Below are 17,401 nucleotides of genomic sequence, written 5' to 3' on the forward strand. Positions count from 1 at the left end.
TTTTTGAGAAGATATATCCAAGTATATTTGCTAAAATCATCAATAAAGCTCACATAATAAGAGTGTCTACCAACAGAAGTGGATGCTGGGCCCCAAACATCAGAGAAAATAAGTTGCAAGGGTTTTGTAGACACACTAGTAGAGACAGGATATGGTAGTTGATGACTTTTTGCTTTTTGGCACGAATCACAAATAGTTTCTAGATTTCTCTCACCAACAACTGGGAGTTTATTCCTACTAAGAATTTGATGAACAATAGCAAAGGATGGATGACCTAATCGGCTATGACACCTCTCAGCAGAAAGCTTGATGGCACCATAGACTTGTTTATTGAATTTGCAATACTTGGGAAGCAACGAGTAGAGCCCTCTTCGTGACCTGATCCTTGATCAAAAAGAAGAAAGGGTAAAACTCTAGAAACACATTATTATCAAGAGCAATGCGATGAACAGATAGGAGATTCTTAGCGGCATTAGGAACATGCAGAATGTCATTGAGTTCAAGATTTGTGTGTGGGGTTTCAATTATTGATTTACCAATGTGACTAAGTTCCATACCTGGGCCATTTGCAGCTGTGTAGATTTGGTCATTGCCACGGTACTTTTCATGCATCGTCAGCTTGTCCAGCTCGCCAGTGATGTGGTTGGTGGCACCTGTATCCATATACCAATTTGTATCTACACCATATGACATGTCAGCAGCGGCTGCAACCTTTTTCTTTTGAGAATTGTCATCAGCGTAGCGCCAATCACAATCTTCAGCTATGTGGTTTGTCTTTTTACAGATCTGGCACTTCCCTTCATATCCCTCGTAGCCCTGAAAATTGCGCCCCCGATTGTTGTTGCCGGGGGGCGCCTGTTGTTTCCACCGCGAGGGTTGCCCTGGTAGTAGCCGCCACCTGCACCAGGATAGCCGCCACCACCACCATTGTGGTAGCCGCCGCCGCCAGGGTAGCCGCCGTCACCACTGTTGTTTGGGTGGTAGCCGCCGCTATCGCCCTGGTTGTTGCCGCCGTTGTGGTAGCCACCGCCACCAGCGTACTGCCCACCGCCGCCTCCGTACTGGCCGCCACCACCACGGGATCCACCACCACCTCCACCACTCCGCTGGTTTTGGTAGTTTTTGGTGTTTCCCTGGCAACCACAAGATGCAGCGTTCGCCGATGATTTGAAGAATCCGGCGTTTGTACCATGGAACATCTCGACTCGCTGATCAAAATTTGCCACCATGGAGAAGAGGATGTCGACGGAGAGCGGTTCTGTTCGCGCATCAAGCGCCGAGATGATGGGCTGGTACTCCATGTCCAACCCGGCGATGATGAAGGAGAGCAGTTCATCCTCGACGATCGGCTTGCCCGCCGCCGCAAGCTCGTCAGAGAGGGCCCGCATATGACCAAAATATGCAGGCGCCGTCTGGGAGCCCTTCTGGGTGTTGGTGAGGGCGACCCGTATGTTGTTGGCGCGCGAGAGAGACATGGCCGAGAACATGTTCCCAAGCGCGGCCCATATCGCATGTGATTTCTCAAGCGAAGCAACCTGGACAAGAACTTCTTTGGATAGGTTTTTGAGGAGGTAAGCAACGATCTGTTGGTCTTGGATGAGCCATTGGGAGTAGGCAGGGTTCACGACAACCTGATCCTTCCCTTCGGCGTTTTTGGTGGTGAGAGTTTTTTGTGGTTCTTCAATGGTTTGATCTAGGTAGCCGAAGAGGCCGGCACCCATGATCTGTGATCTTGCCTGTGCGCGCCATAGGATGTAATTGGTTCGGGTAAGTGGTTCGGAGGTGTTGTAGTTGAGGCTAGAGTTGGTGGTGGAGGAAGAAGAAGACATGGCTGATGGAAGGAAAGTAGGCCAGGGTTTTGGCGCAGGTTGGAGGAAGGTGGCTAGGGTTCTTGGCGCAGGCAGATCGAACTAGATGTGGCGGAAGAGGTTGCTCTGTATACCATGTGAAAATTGGGTAAGCGTTCCTACTCCCAACAGGGGAGCCGCATGAGTATATATTGATAGATGGCTTGGGTTACAAGATTGGCAGAGTCTTATCTAACCAACAAGAGATTTTACAGGAGATATTAAAGAGGAGATAGAAGGAGATACAACACCAATATCTACCTAACTACTCCAACGTGATATACAAGCTATTCGGCCCAACAGCCTCATAACATTGTGTTTAACAGATGCAATACGGATGCTTGGCCAGGTGCACCTTGTAGTTCGTTTGTGGCTTGATTGTCTACACCTACGTAGTTTTCAATTAAATTAAAAAACCTTGTAACTATCTTAAAGTTTGATTATTACTTTGAACTAATGTGCATATAATTCTATGCCCAGTTCCTGGAAGACGCAAGGAGGGTTGCCAAGATTAGCAGGGACATGGCCATGGCGAAGATCTTTGCAAGCCATGGTAGCCTAGGGTAGCCTGCTGGTTGGGGTTAATCTGACTACATGAGGTCTAGGTAGGAATGCAAATCAGTGGTGCAATGGAAGGGTTTACTTGTACATAGGTATTGCATATTTATAGCGAACCACAAGTGAGATGTATATGCGTGTGTATGGAAACCGAAGTGCAAATACAGAAATAGCTATTATAAAAGGGCGGTACTGGGCGCCGGTGCGCCGGCTGAAAGTTTCGGCCGGACGCATCGCAAGCGTCCGATCTGCGCTTGCGCAGCCGTCAGATCTGTCCCCTGTCCTTCCCTTCGCCAACCACCCGCACAGGAAAAAAGGAGAGGAAAAGAGCGCCGCCCCGCTCGCACCGACGGCCCCGCCTCATCTCCTCATGTTCCCATTGTAGCGCCGTCGCGTGCACCGCCGCGCTGCCGCTTGCCGCCTCTCGCCGCATGCCGCTGGGATTGCAGGGCTACCTAGGAAGATTCAAGATTTTGTCGTTTGGAGCTCTTTATCGTCTGGTTCCAACAACTCGTGTCGTGGTTGCAGCACCTCCCACCGCCACCGTCTCTACTCGCCGCCGACATCGGCTTCCACCATCGTATTTCAGCACAAAAAGCTCAACGAACAGGAAAGGGGATTTCCCTAGTGGTAGCAAAAACCAAAAACTGTTCCAGCAAAATAGTATCACGGTTCCAGCAAAAAATGCACTGCGCCGATGCCCGCAAACTAAAAATCTCACCGGTTCCAGCTCTGCTTTGGCTGGTTGTAGCAAAAAAACTTGCTGGTTCCAGCTCTATTGTCTATCACCGCCCCAGCACCATTTCTAGCCTATGCAGCAAAATCAAATACTAGTTCCAGCAAAAATCAGAAGTGCTCCCAGCCAAAAATTTGATGTACCAAAAGATCATGTGTATGCAGCAAAATCAAATATTGATTCCCAGCAAAAATCATAAGTGCTTCCAGCCAAAATTTTGATGTAGCAAAAAATCCTGCCTATGCAGCAAAATTAAAGGTTGGTTCCAGCACAAATCAAAAGTGCTTCCGGCCAAAAAATTTGATGTAGCAAAAGATCATGCCTATGCAGCAAAATCAAAGGTTAGTTCCAGCAAAAATCAAAAGTGTTTCCGGCCAAAAATTTGACGTAGCAAAATACCATGGGCGGCGGCACCACTGTCCCTCAATTTACAGCAAAATCATGGCGGACAGCGCCGCCGTGGACCACCATCAGCCTCGCCGGTTGGCCTGTTGCATCTCGCTGGCCGCCATCTCTACCATCCCCACGGTCGACGTCCGCCCCCGACTCCCGTAGCAGTACCCCGTGCCCCTCCCTTCAGACCGGTGCGATTCCTAGCCACCAGAGCGGCGGATTTTGTTGTTTTGGTGATCAGCGGAGGAACGGGATTACACGAGTAGAGGAGGATGTGTTCGTGGAGATGGGGGCAAATGAGTGGTGGAGCTCACTGGGGAAGAAGATAAGGCATGGAGGCAGGCGGTGCGTAGGGCCCAGTGTGGAAAAGGTTAAAAGAAAAAGGTGCGGCTGTGCGAGCGAGTGGCGTGACCGGCCGAAGTTTCGGCCGGCGCGCCGATTACAAGCGTTTTCCTTTCTTTTTCTCTCCAGGCACGGCACGAGGGGAAATAAGTCTGGTTCAGGGAGCATACGCAGCCACGCACACGACCCGAGCCACCAAGATCGATCTTCCGCTTCACGAGCCGCTGGAACGCATGCGACGCGCGATGGATCGGTGGCGCCCAGAGAAGAACAGGGCATGGCGTACAGCGACCGGGCGATGTACGGATGTACCGCCGAGCAGTTCGGGTTCGTCGTGCGGGCACCGTCGCCACTCGCCACTGAGCAGTTCGGACTATTTTGACGACGACGACACGCTGGTGAGACGTCGATGACGACCAGAGACACTGTTGACAATGACGACGACACTGTTGCGCACTGCTGATACGCTGGATCTTGGACGCCTCGCATGGATGGAGGCCAGCAGCGTTCCGTCTGCACGCCGCTGTGTAGCGTCAACAAGCTGTCGCCACAATTGCTGTGTTTTCAGGTTAATTTCTCTCCAATTCCTGTCGTCAGACCCTTGAAGCAACTAGGGTTCTTGTTCCAAACCCGGACTCAGACTGCGGGCTTCAGTGCCTGCATTTCAGGTGCCCAGATTACAGTACATCTTATACAACAATCAACAATCAAGACAGGAGGAGGGGAATGTATATTAGTTGTATTATCACAAGAATACAGAACATAACCTTTTTTTAGAATCAACATAGAAACATATTGAAGGTTATGATTTACTTCCTGGAACCAAAGCTTTTGATATCCAAGTATTTGACATGGAAGAGTTTCCTAAAATTTAAAATAATTTGACATAAAACCAAAACTAAAACCACCACACACTGAATATGCATTAGTAAGAGGTTGGAGATTCGAGTAGCTAAGGGCTTCCTTAATAAAATACGTAATTTATTAGAATACAAAGAAAGAAGGGCAACGATAGGCGCCGGTGCGCCGGCCGAAAGTTCGGCCGGTCGCTCGGTAGCCGTATGATCTGCGCGCGCGTAACCGTTCGATTCTCCCCCAAACTGTCTCCTTCCTCGTGCTGGACGCCCCCCCCTCCACCCCCCCCCCCCCTTGACCCGCGAGGTGCATGATTCCCCGCCTGGTGATGGACACGATCGCCATGTTCGTCGAGCTCCGCTCGAGGGATGCCGCCGTGGCTGCTAGGGCACGCCATGGCCATGGGAGTCGAGCTCCGCGAGGGGTGCTGCCATGGCCATGGCCATGGAGCTCCGCGAGGGGCTGTCGCCATGGCCATGGGCGCCGAGCTCCGCAAGAGGTGCCCGACATGGCTGCCGGGGCACCACCACACTAGATGCAGCTCCGCTGATGGCCGGTTCCAGCTCTTGACGATGCCCGTTGCAGCTTGTTGGCAAAAAAACTTGTCATCGCCGCCGGTGGTTGTATCTCGCCATTGTATTGTCGCTGGCGAAAAAAGAATGAATGTAGCAAAAATTGTTGCTGAATGTACCAAAAATCTATTATGGTTGCAGCAAAAAAGTCATCGCCGCCGTCGTCGGGTCGCAGCTCAGCCTGAACATATGTAGCAAAAAATGAAAACGGTTGTAGCAAAAAGCGACATAGATTGTAGCAAAAACGCGAGGTCGATTGTGCATTGCAGCAAAACGTGACACCGGTGGCAGCAGTATGCGATGCCGTTTTTAGCAAATTCCGACGCCGGTTGAAGCATGTAGCAAAAATAACGACGTTGATTGTTTTCTCGGAGGAGCGTCGCCCCATCCTCGCCGTCCTGAGGTCACCATGCTCGTCGTCTCATGGTCGGTCGCGGCCTCCCCAGGCACCAGTTCCAGCCTCCTTCCCAGACCTTGCCTCGTCTCGAACCATGGCTTATTTGAGAGAGAAGGAGAGATGTTTTGGGGGAGAAGATGTGTGGAGGAGGAGGACTGGCAGCAGTCGGGTAGTCCCACTGGCTCGGCGAAGCACATGGCCGGCAGCGGCCGCCGGTAGGCAGCAGCGCGGGGAAAAGGAAGAAGAAATATGGCCACGGGAAAGGATGTGTCTGGAGGTAGGGGATGAAGGCAGCAGTTAGGGGAAAGATAAGGGAGGTGGGGTGGTCCACGTGGGGCCCAACAATAAACAGGAGTCTCGCACGGGGCGCGTCTTGGGAGGGCACGGGGCACCAGCGTGGCTCGCGACCGGCCGAACCCCGGCCTGAAACGTTTCCCATTATAAAATGGGTATCAACCTTCGATTTTGGCAGTGGGTAATTATAACCTTTGCCCTAATTGTCACTAGAGGGTTGTACTAAATTCATGTTTTGGTCAATTCATCCAAAAGTGCTTCTTCTCGGCGGCTGTCGGTGGGGGTCGCCCGGCCCCCTTCGCTGATCTGTGTGGCTGCGTGTGCCCGGTGGGCTTCCGCCGGTGCTCCTCTCCGGCAAGTTGGGATTGCGTGGCGCCCCCCCTTCTTCTACAGTAATTGAAGCAATCTTCTCGCCTTCAGCTCCAGGCCGGTATCTGGCGGCCCTCTCGGCGATCCAACAGCAGCGGCTCGCTAGATCTGGGCGAGTGCGGTCAGATCTGGCTCTCCCACGGCGGTGGACTGTTGTGCCTGTTGGGGTGCTCTGGCTGGCGGTTGAGGTATGGCTAGGCAGTGCGGCCGTGCTACAGGCTGTGTTCGGGTTCGGCCCGGCAGCTCGTCCAGGCGGGATTCGGGACGGGGTGGTAGCCCTGCCCCCCCCCCCTCCCCGGCTCCGGTGTTGCGGCGAGGATCTGCGACTCCGTGGCGGTGCAACGGAAGGTGTGTGCCAGATCTACTGGCTATGGCTCGTCTGTGGTTGCGGGCGACGAGGAAAGAGGTGTCCCTACGTGGTGGTGGCACGGCCGCTGTGTCAGACGTGGAGGTCATATATAGTCTATGCTGCTACGGCGAAAGTCTTGCCGGCGCTTGCTGGTCGGCGGTGGCGGCACTCGTGGGCGTCGCTATCCTCCTTGGGGTCGTCGTCGTATTCATGTGCATCATCTACTTCTGTATCGAGCTCTTCGGGTGAAAGCCTAGACCCGCGTGTGTCATGCAACAATGTCGTGCCTGTGGCGTTTCTCCCTTTGGGGCGTTGCTTTGAAGGTCGGTGATCCTCCTCGGGGCTTCCCTTGGGCTGGACGTACACGACACCAAGGTTGGCAGGTGGCCAATCGGTGTGGCGAGTGGTTGGCATTGCGACTTGTGCGGCGATGGCGATGGTGGCTTGCGGAGCTGGGTCGTGGCTTGTCCTTCTGATGTCGGCGGTCCGGTGTGTCAACATGTGCATCTATGCTTGGTTCTCACTATGACAGAGAAGTCGGAGCTTCGTGTGGCGGGGCCCCTGCGGCAACGATGACTCCATGAGGATGATTTCAGCGGACGGTGCTCTTTGAAAGTTGCGTTGGACTAGGTCGGTGTGTGGCTTGCAACTGTCGCCGGCGATGTGCATCAGCAAAATCGAAGCTGCCGGTCCTCGATGTCCGCGGTCGATTGTTTGGCTTCTTTGGCCGGCAAGGTCCTTGTGTGTCGCTCGTTCGAAGGGGTCTTGACGGGTCGTCAGCGGCGATGTCAGAGTCGCTTGCTTGGGGAGAGGTGATGATGACGACATTGCCAGTAACCTCGATGGTGTCCTTTTCTCGGTGGTGTGTGTGGTCTTGTTGGTGCCAGGTCGACCGGAGGTGCCCATTCTTATGGGCGTGTTGTAACGGTTTTTGCCCGGTTTTCCATTAATTAACCGGGCAACTCTATTCTACCTTTTTAATGAATCGGGGCCGCGTTTAAGAAAAATGGCGAGGTCTTGAACTCAAGACATCTTGGCTCGGATGCCATATTGAATTCATGTTCCAGCCAGTTGATCCAAAAGTCCGAACTGTTGGATGAATTGGCTGGAGTATGAATTGAATATGGTAGCCAAGCAAGGAGTTCAAAACCTTGCCAATGCAGTATTACAAGAAAAAGATTATGCGGACTACATCAATACCATGTAAGAGCCGGGCAATATACTTCAGCCACGCTGGGACGCAGATCACATAATGCCAAATATAGAGGAAATGCCTCGTTGGTTAATGCACTAGAATCAGCCAGAAGGAAACTTTGAAAAATCTTCCTCAAAATCATTTGAAGATTTATTTTTTGAGCAAAAATAAAAACATTACAAGTTTTCTTCAGAATCACGAGGATTTTGTATCGAGACCTAGCATTTCAGCTCGATTTGGGGGAAGTGTGTTGAATACCTGCGTGGCAGAGCGTCGTCGTCGATTCTCTTAGTTTGATCCAGCCGCCGTCGCCGTGGCTCGCCGCTCCGGATGCTGGCCGCCGCGTCGCCTCTCACACCAGCTACTGCTTGAGTAGCGCCCGGATCTGACGCCCCTGCTTCTATCTCCCTGAGACGCTAGGCGGTCGAGCGCGATGCAGTCGAAGCTGAGGCTGCTGAGCCCGTGTTGCTGTCTAGGCGGGGGCGTGTGAGATGCCAGCGCCGCACGATCAAACTCGATCGGACGGCTCCCGAGGAGGTTTGCGCCAGCCATAGAATCAGTCGGTTGAAACAAAGGGTTTTCCATCACATAATGCCAAATATAGAGGAAATGCCTCGTTGGTTAAATGCACTAGAATCAGTCAGAAGGAAACTTTGAAAAATCATCCTCAAAATCATTTGTAGATTTATTTTTTGAGCAAAAAAAAACATTACAAGTTTTCTTCAGAATCACGGGGACTTTGATTCAATGGCAATGCTTCTGGGTATACAAATAATATCAGGGGTTGACATAGACCACGCATGACGTCTTTTATCGAGCCCAGATGATGCTTTTGCCAAAGCGTGGGCTTCGACAATCGTCTCTCTCCGTTCATGCATGCCTGAAACCTGTAGTGCCCAAAAGCCTGAGTCAATGGTCAGCATGATTGTGGAGCAATCCGGTGGTACCTGCGCTTGATTTAAATGAAGATTGAGTGCTAATGATAGCTTCCAAAATCCAAAGTAGTTGGATCGGATATCTTGTGTGGGCCCAGCCACAACTCTACCTTCATGTGACTCTATGCTTCTACACTCCTCGACGATTGGAACATCTCTTTCTATGATCGCCACCGGGGTTGAGGGGGGCAGATCCCGCCATGGTGGCAAGATCTGCTGCCTGGCGGGCGGCAGGGCTAGTGCTCTGTGTGGCGGGTGGTGGGCAAGAGGTGGATGGGAAGGGGATGAGAGGTGGAAGGCTAACATGCGCCAAAGTGGAAGATGGCCCGAAACTTCACTCGCACCACAAGTATCATGGATGGAGTGCACTTCAAAATTGGTTTCCAAACTATAAATATGGAGCGCTAGCTAGGGCAAATATGGAGCGCCCTCCACTGATTTTAGCAATACAGTTCGCTTTGGCGACTCTGCTAGTGTAGTTTTTCTACCCGGGTTCGGCTCCTCTGCAGTAATATTATTACTGTACGCATGTTGTTGCTCTCAAAATCTACCGTTGGTTTCGTTCCAAAGGCTCGCTTTCATCTGCCTTAATTATGTTATTAATAAAAGAAACTGTAACGATGCTGGAAGAACGGCAGTCCTCCTCCGGCTGCTCGCGCTGGCCAGCTTAGCTATCAGTCGTGTGAAATTGTGAGTTCTTGTAGCCCTACGATTGTTGTCTGGAGCTACCATGGAGAAGAAACCTACTTCCTCCGTTTCAAAATACTTGACTTCCATTTGTCTAAAAATGGATGCATCTATATACTAAAAGATGTTTAGATACATCTATATTTTGACAAATGGAAGTCATGTATTGTGGAACGGAGGGAGTAGCTGGTTAACTAGTGGATTGGTCTAACAAATGCTGCAGGTCTGGTCTCGGTGTCCTGTTTTGGTAGTCGCGTGACGCCTTGTCCGCGTTCGCAAGCTCTCCACATACGACGGCGCCGGCCCCGTGCGTGCTGATTTCACCTAATGGACAACCGACCTGTTATGGAGATCGGGAGCTTTTGGTGACAATGCTTGCTGTAAGAGTCCCACCTCCAACTTCTTCTTATCTGCCAAGAGAAGAGTAGTTTGAAATACTTGCATCGTGTACTCTTTTCTTGCTGAACTATGTGAGGTGTGAAGTACCATGTCACTGCAGCAATCGGCCGTGCTTATATATTTTCTTTGCTAAACTATGTGAACTGTGAACTACTACTGTGAATAGTACACTGACGATCCAATTCAGGTGCTATAATAAACTTACAAGCAAAAACAGCCTAAATTACATACTGAAGATCCAATTATATATAGACAAAAGAGATTTGAGTACAATCTTAAACTGCAGATATTAAAAAACTGGAGCAGAGTAGAGTGTGTTTCTGTGATTACCACTGCCTAGCAAATACACGACGAGGCGCAAGCATAAGACAGAAACCCCAATAAGAGGGAAGCACAAGATCATTTGCACAGTGAGTTCCAGAATAAGCAAACAATCTTTCTCCTGCTCCATCAGAAGATTACCAACAAAAACCATCTGGTACATTCACACATTCAGTTAATCAATGAACGGCCCAATCCCGCAAAAAAAGACATTGATCCAAGGTGACGCTTTAAAGTACCAACATAGTACCCAAGTTATACCTGACAGTATGTCTCATTTATCAACAGGTAGTTGAAACCCATGTAACCATTCTACTGCTGCATCTACCGACACAAACGGATGACAAATGCAACCCCATTGTTCACCACAATACAACCAGGAGTGTCAACACCATGCCAATGCAGGTCAATTGTACTTGAACACAAAACATTGGTCCCAAAGTCAGGAAACCATTAGAGTTACAGAACCAGTTGCTAACTGAAATAAATGCCGGATCAGGTCTTGTGCAAACTAGACAATAATCCTGCAACGGGATTACTAGCCAGAACCATAAATTAAATTGGGGAATACCCATAGGCTACTTAGTAGGCTGCAGTCAGGAGGGAGCACCATACCATAGTAGATGGGGAAAACTGTGTCTTTTAGCACTGGCTGACCAAGATCGACGGCAGTCCAAGTTTCATCAGGACCTTCAGATAGCCTGGCAAAATAAATGCAGTTACTCTTTCCTCCCCATCTTTCCGGGCTCATGCAAGAAAATGTAGGATTCCTCCTATCGACGCTAACAAACAGAGCATGATTTTCCAGCTTCACCCACTCAGCTGGTTCAACAGAAAAGTCGAGGCGGAAGACCTTAATGGTTGTGTCAACTGAGCCATTCAATTCGCCATAGCTTAACACTTGGTCAACCATGAGAAGCATGTCACCACAGACCACTAACCATGAATGAAGAGGCGCAAACTCCAATTTAATTGCAACTTCTTGCATGCTGAACTGAGGCGTCAAGTGTATAGTGTGGAGCCTCATAAGACCATCTATGACAAAGATATCACCTTTGAAGAACACAATCTGATAGATGTTTTCACGATCAAGAGCAAGAGGGTGCTCTGACCAGGAGTTTGTTCCAACCTGCCACTCAAACATGGAAGCTTTCGAGCAAAGGAGGAGGCGAGAGTTGGGTGAATTTAGTGGAGCTGTAAGGATGCCTATGCCACATAAGTACCCAAGTCTGTTGTTGGGTGGGAGTTTGGGGGGCTTCACCTTGGTACCAGTGTACACATTGACAAGGAGGCAGTGCTCCTCGTAGGAGAAGATAAGATACCCATATGAGCAACCCAAATAGTGCATTGTATTTGGATTATTTTCAGACACTGAACACACAAGGGATAAGTTTTTCTTGCTGGGATCGCTGAGCTGCCATTTGCAATTAGACAAAAGGATGGGCTTGATACCGCTGCTATGTGGACGAACATAAGGACCGTCTGGTTTCAAGTGGAATGGCGGGAAGCCGAATGTATACACAGAGGGAAAGGTAGAGACTGCAGCGCGCCAAGAGCGGCAGGTGCCAGCGAAAGCAAGGAAGTCACGGAATGAGTTAAAGAGAGCAATGATTTCATGAAGCAGGCTGTCCAGGAGATCTGCACAAACATAAGGTCCAGATATAGCCAAGGAGGTAGAGGCTGAGGCTGAGGCGAGGCAGGTGTTCTTAGAGGGCCTCTCTACAGTAGCAACTTCTCTGCCACATAAAAATTCAAGAATAGATCAAAATAAAGAACTGAAACATAATAGAGTTAATAAATATTTTAGGAGTTAATAGACTACAAGAAATGAGCAAGTTTTAACTGAACAATAAGACAAATGGGAGTGTCAACTGGGACATTCCAAACTTCAATTAGAAGAAACTACTCGAGAACAACCTACACCTTGATATTTTTTTTTTCTACAATAGCATAACTGTAAGATCTTCAGTGTGCCAACGCTTTGTACAATTGTATATCTTCAAATCATGACAGAGGGTGCCTTGTAGAGTATCCTCAAAATAAATAGCAATAAGTGATGATTTTCCTTAACGCAAAAGTGCAATACGATGCTCCCGTTCTTCTAGAAAACTTTTATGTGATCATTTACTTATGTGTGATTCACTTGATCGTTAAACAGATGTAAGCTTGGTTCATAGCAGCGCCATGACCATGAGAAAGACCAAACTAACAAGAGACCATATCTCTGTTTTTGAGTCGCCGACTAATCGCCAAGTCGTCGCGGCGTGGCTGGCTCGCGCAGGCGACTTGACTCAGGGAGCAAGTCGCGCGACTCGCGTGGCTCGCCGGTGACTTGGGGCGATTAGTCGCACGACTCGCTGGCTCACTGGCTCGCGTGGCTTGCTGCTGTTGTATATGTGATCATGTGGGGACTGGGGAAGGAGGAGGACCGAAGGAAAGAGAGCGCAGGGTGGGCCATATATGTGCTCTGCTTAGATATAGTATATGAAAGAGAGCGCAGGGTGGGCTCTATATGTGCTCTGCTTAGATGTAGTATATTTTCTCTGTTGTATATGTGCTCTTCTGCTGCTGTATATCTATGTGCTCTGCTGCTCTATGTACTGTTGTGCCATGGCGACTTGGGGCGACTAATCAAGCCAAGTCGCTGACTCAAGCCAGCAAGCCACTAGCCGCAGCCTCGGCGACTTGGCTTGACTCGGCGACTCAAAAACCTTGGACCATATACACTGGATCCAACCCAAGCGCGCAATAAACTGAATCACATCAAGTGATGAAATCAGAGACTCTCTTTGCTGATTCTACTTTGGATCCAACCCAACCACACAATGAACAGAATCACATCAAGTGATGAATATACATTTCCATAACACAAAAAGGATAATAATCCCTCCACTGTTTACGTGGGCAACCTTGTTAAAAAAAATTATGCCTTCTCAAAAATCAGTCACCATAGAAGTATCCATCAAATCACATTTGATGTCGAGTTTCAGTTCATGACTTAACCAAGTGAGCACAGTTCAAGGCAGCAGCAAAAAGTTATCCTTTTAGTAATACTCGTCTACGTTGTAATGAAGTTATTAATAACTAATCCGAGTGAACTTGCTCCATATTACATTTGTTAGTACAAACGCACGAAATCAGAATAGTACCAGGCCGACACACCTTGTAGACAAGTTGGTGGAGATCCAGATTCAGGGTAGAGCAAGAATACCCTAAATTTCACTACGAAATAGATCCAAATCCATGAACTAACTACCTCTACTAACCCACAAAAATAACCTAAACTTCACTACGAAACCAGCGAGCATGATGACTGACCCTAATTTCTAATTTCGATGCACCACCCTAATCAAGATGTGCAAGAGAAAAGAGAGACGGGGAGAGGGTGAGGGTGCAGACCTGGAGATGAGAGTGGCGTCTGCCAGCGGCGAGGGTTCGGCGCCCTGCTGCGGCGGCCGCGCTCTTCCGCGGCGGCGGCGGCGGCTTCCGGCCATGCGGGCGAAGCACTACTTTTTTTTTTTCCTGAGCGTTCGGGGGCGCACCAGTTGCCACTCCCCTTCTCCTCTCTTTGGAGAGCTTTGATGGCTTGGCTAGTATGGACCTTAGCCTGCAGACAAAAGAGGCCCACTTCATTTTTTTTCTTTCTTACAGATTATAAGAGGCCGAAAACTCTTCTAGAAAAACAAGAGGCAGGAAACAATTAAAGAACTTTTTGACAACTTAAGGATAGTACAGAGTACTATAGTAGTACAACATGATGTATTTAGTGAAAATTTATGAACCGCGGTCACAAAGAAGGACCTCAAAAGAAGGAAAATTAGAAAGCATCATCTTCCTCGTTGTTGTCCGCCGGTGACCACTACCATATCCTCCCCGCCACCCTAGCCTAGGTGCCGATGTCACTTCCTTGTATGATCCCTTGCTATGCATTTTAAAAAGTTCTAGGTTTTTGTTCCTTGGGTCGGCGCAACTCTGTGGAAACAGAAGCGAGAAGGTGGTTGTGGTGTCATGTTGCTCATTTTGACATCACACAATTGTTGTAAAAAATGACCACTAACGAATAAACTTGAAGCCAACCATTCTTGCAGCTGTACATATGATTTTTATAGAACCTTCTACATGGTCGACCAACTGGGGTGTACCACATGAAGCCGCTCGCCAGCCTTAAAGGTCAAGCCTATGGCATGGGTTGTCATCGAGCAAAAAAGTACTAAAAATTTGCGATGATTTCTTGAGTTTTCAATCAAGGATTTGAATATAAGTGACAATGTAAGTCTTTAGGTCTTCATTTCTCAGCAACAAGAGGTGTGCAATATCTCTTTACTTCTCATTTACTCACTTTTGTCCTATATGAGCATTTGAGATTTTTTTTGTTGTGTGAACCATGAAGTTACTTTTAATTTAAACAATTTTCCGCGAGGGCCTCTTAGGGGCTCTCCGTGTCCATGATGGGTAAATTTTCTTGCAACAGTTGTACGTATCAATGGGTGTCTTATTATCACAATAGTTTATTTGATTGTTATTGGGGTTTCTAGTGTTAGCTTTTCTCGATCCCGTTGTAATGTGTCTTATCTTATCTACAAGCACAAATTTAATACACAACCAGACTTGTATTAACCTATGTGTAGTGCAAGAGATGTTCGTCACTACTACCGACTAGCTCGAGGTTTGATCCCATCGATAAGGAGCTAATGGAGCACCTGGAGGCAAAAGTCGGGGATAACGGCCAGGGTCAGATCTCACCCTCTGATTGATCATTTTATACCCATCATGGAAATTAGGGAAGGGGTATGGTACACCGATCCTTGGATTCTTCTAGGTTAGGCGCATATAAAAATGTCTGCTTTTCATCGGCGTGATCGCTGTGCTTCTTCATTGCGGCATGTGATTGTGCCTTTGTGCAGGTGTAGAAGTGGATGACAGGACCAAATATTTCTTATTCCTTCCTTCCAAGCCGTGCAGGCACTGGACCGAGGAAGCATCGCAGGATTGACACGGAGCCCGGAGTGAGCGTGGCATGGCACAAAACTGCTAATACACTACCATGTAAGGTCGAAGGCTGACATATAGATTGGGAGAAGACGTTCGTGTTGTGCATTGAGTATGGTGACGAGAGGATGGATACCAAGTGGGTTATGCACCGGTATCATGTTGACGACGACCATAGTGTGAAGGAAGTAGGGCTCATGGTACGCAAAATCTACAATCAAACAAGGCAGCTGTAGCCCCACTCGGCCTCACTGTTATTTCGGCAATCCCTAAACGAAGGAAGGCTAGAGCAGGGGAAAAACTACTTGTCATCATTTAAGGGTGGTTATCACTGTTTGTTGGGTTTCTTCGTTTTTCTTTGTTTTTTGGTTCATTTTTATTGGTTTCTTTTTTGTCGAACACACCTTAACTGTGTTTTCGGTATACATTCAACATTTTTCGTTTACATTAGAAACATTTTTAACTACATGATTGACATTTTTTGAAAACCTATATCTTTTATGTCTACTTTTTCCCATACATATGGTATATTTTAGGTATATGTCTAATGCATTTTTTCAAATACAATATGAACTTTTATAATACATGTTTAACATTTTACTATACACATTTAACATTTTTCAAATGCTTGATTAACATTTTTTTCTATACACATTTAACATTTTTAAAATGCTTGATTAACACTTGTCAAATACTTATTTAACATTTTTTCAAATGCTTGATTAACATTTTTTAAATACATGATCAACTTTTTTCACACACACACATTGTATATTTTTGCATACCTTTTTCATATACATGAGAAACATATTCTCTATACACATTTAACAATTTTCAAACATTTCAAATACAATATTAACATTTTTTCTATACACATTAAACATTTTTAAATGCTTGATTAACACTTGTCAAATACTTATTAACATTTTTTGCAAATACTTGATTAACATTTTTTAAATATATGCTCAACTTTTTTCACACACACATTGTACATTTTTGCATACTTTTTTCATATACATGAGAAACATTTTCTCTCTACGCATTTAACAATTTTCAAATGCTTGGTTAACATTTTTTTCAAATGTTTTATGTAAAGTGTTTTTATAATATATTTATTTAGAATATTTGGAAGTATGAACAAAAGCAAAAATAAGAAAGCAAAAAAGTTTAAAAAATGTTATGGTCTCCCACATGCCTGGGTCTGCCCATCTCGCGACCCCCTTGACGCTAGGCTTCACTATGCCTTATTATAAGCAAGAGACATAGTGGTGCCCGGTGATGAAGATCCCTCCGAAGCCCTCCTAGGCAGGTGGACAACTCGAAGGCCCTGACCGAAATATTCTATTCTACGTTCATACCCAAGGATAGAGCGCATTCTTATCAATCACACATGGGCAATGTTTCTAGACTGGTCTAAATAGGACAATCTAGGGCATGGCTCTGTTGTTTTTTCCCTGGATTCATTGCTTTTGTTTTTTCTTTTCCGGTTCTTTCTACTCTCTTTCCCCATTTTTTCCTTTTTCTTTACCATGATCTTTGTTAGGATAAGTCAAATTGAAGCCACTCTTGGAGGCACCTCTCATGTTGATCCAGCTCATGCTCAAGTGACAAAAATCTTGAGGTCAAACTCATGGTTGTTCATCATAGGGACATAGATAATACCAGGACATGATTTTTTACATTTTGTTAACATCGTTTTAATGCACAAACATATTTTTAATTTGCATTTTCTAAATGACAGACTACTTTCTTCCATTCAAAAATATATTTTTAAAACTGTCAGAAAACCGGGTCGCATGTTTCCAAATTGGTTCCCCCCAAAAAAGGGTTTTCAAACCAGTTTTTTCTAGCAACGGGCACACATTTCTGGGCGCCCCTATGTCTTGCTTTAAGCGAGACAGGGGGAAGCTCTCACGTCGCGGGGAGCCAAAGATAGGCCGGCCCAGCCGCGCGGCAGGCCACGGCTTGTTGTTTTTGTTTTCTATTCTCGTTTTTTGCTTTGTGTTTGTACTTTCCTTTACACTTTAAAACATTGTATATGTATATTAAAAAAACTCTTCAAAAACACATTTAAAAAATGCTGGACAAGTATTTAAGAAATGTTGAATAAGGATGAAAAATTGTTGAACAAGAATTTGAAAAATGTTGAACAAGAATTTGTAA

General features: G+C 47.1%; 2 protein-coding genes across 4 annotated transcripts; both read right to left on the bottom strand.

Annotated features, from left to right (window-relative positions):
* Window positions 1-3,913, bottom strand: LOC109745397 (retrovirus-related Pol polyprotein from transposon RE1). Of its 2 annotated transcripts, none has more exons than XR_005758424.3 (2): window positions 558-3,906; window positions 1-378 (listed from the first exon to the last, which is right to left on the bottom strand). XR_005758424.3 is itself a non-coding variant. In XM_040391223.3 (2 exons), the coding sequence occupies exon 2, from the start codon at window positions 1,827-1,829 to the stop codon at window positions 762-764; it is 1,068 nt and encodes a 355-aa protein (XP_040247157.1). In that variant the 5' UTR covers window positions 1,830-3,463; window positions 3,541-3,913; the 3' UTR covers window positions 1-761. The 2 variants fall into 2 exon arrangements, 1 of the variants encoding a protein (XP_040247157.1); XM_040391223.3 differs by having other exon boundaries at window positions 1-3,463; window positions 3,541-3,913.
* A 6,548-nt stretch (window positions 3,914-10,461) lies between these two features.
* On the bottom strand, window positions 10,462-13,844 carry LOC109745399 (uncharacterized). Of its 2 annotated transcripts, XM_040391224.3 has the most exons (3): window positions 13,649-13,844; window positions 11,191-11,985; window positions 10,462-10,950 (listed from the first exon to the last, which is right to left on the bottom strand). In XM_040391224.3, exons 1-3 carry the CDS (start codon window positions 13,741-13,743, stop codon window positions 10,788-10,790), a joined length of 1,053 nt encoding a protein of 350 aa, XP_040247158.1. In that variant the 5' UTR covers window positions 13,744-13,844; the 3' UTR covers window positions 10,462-10,787. The 2 variants fall into 2 exon arrangements, with proteins under 2 accessions (XP_040247158.1, XP_020160108.1); XM_020304519.4 differs by having other exon boundaries at window positions 10,462-11,985.
* Between the last annotated feature and the right edge of the window lie 3,557 nt (window positions 13,845-17,401).

The sequence above is a fragment of the Aegilops tauschii genome, chromosome 5, assembly GCF_002575655.3.
Source record: "Aegilops tauschii subsp. strangulata cultivar AL8/78 chromosome 5, Aet v6.0, whole genome shotgun sequence".
Lineage (NCBI taxonomy): Eukaryota > Viridiplantae > Streptophyta > Magnoliopsida > Poales > Poaceae > Aegilops > Aegilops tauschii.

Bases quoted from the DNA above. Each gene is read 5' to 3' on its own strand.
- LOC109745397 (XM_040391223.3), bottom strand. From the start codon at position 1,829: ATGTCTTCTTCTTCCTCCACCACCAACTCTAGCCTCAACTACAACACC.
- LOC109745399 (XM_020304519.4), bottom strand. From the start codon at position 13,743: ATGGCCGGAAGCCGCCGCCGCCGCCGCGGAAGAGCGCGGCCGCCGCAG. The intron at 11,986-13,648 runs GTCTGCACCCTC...TTTATGTGGCAG, and splicing joins GACGCCACTCTCATCTCCAG to AGAAGTTGCTACTGTAGAGA.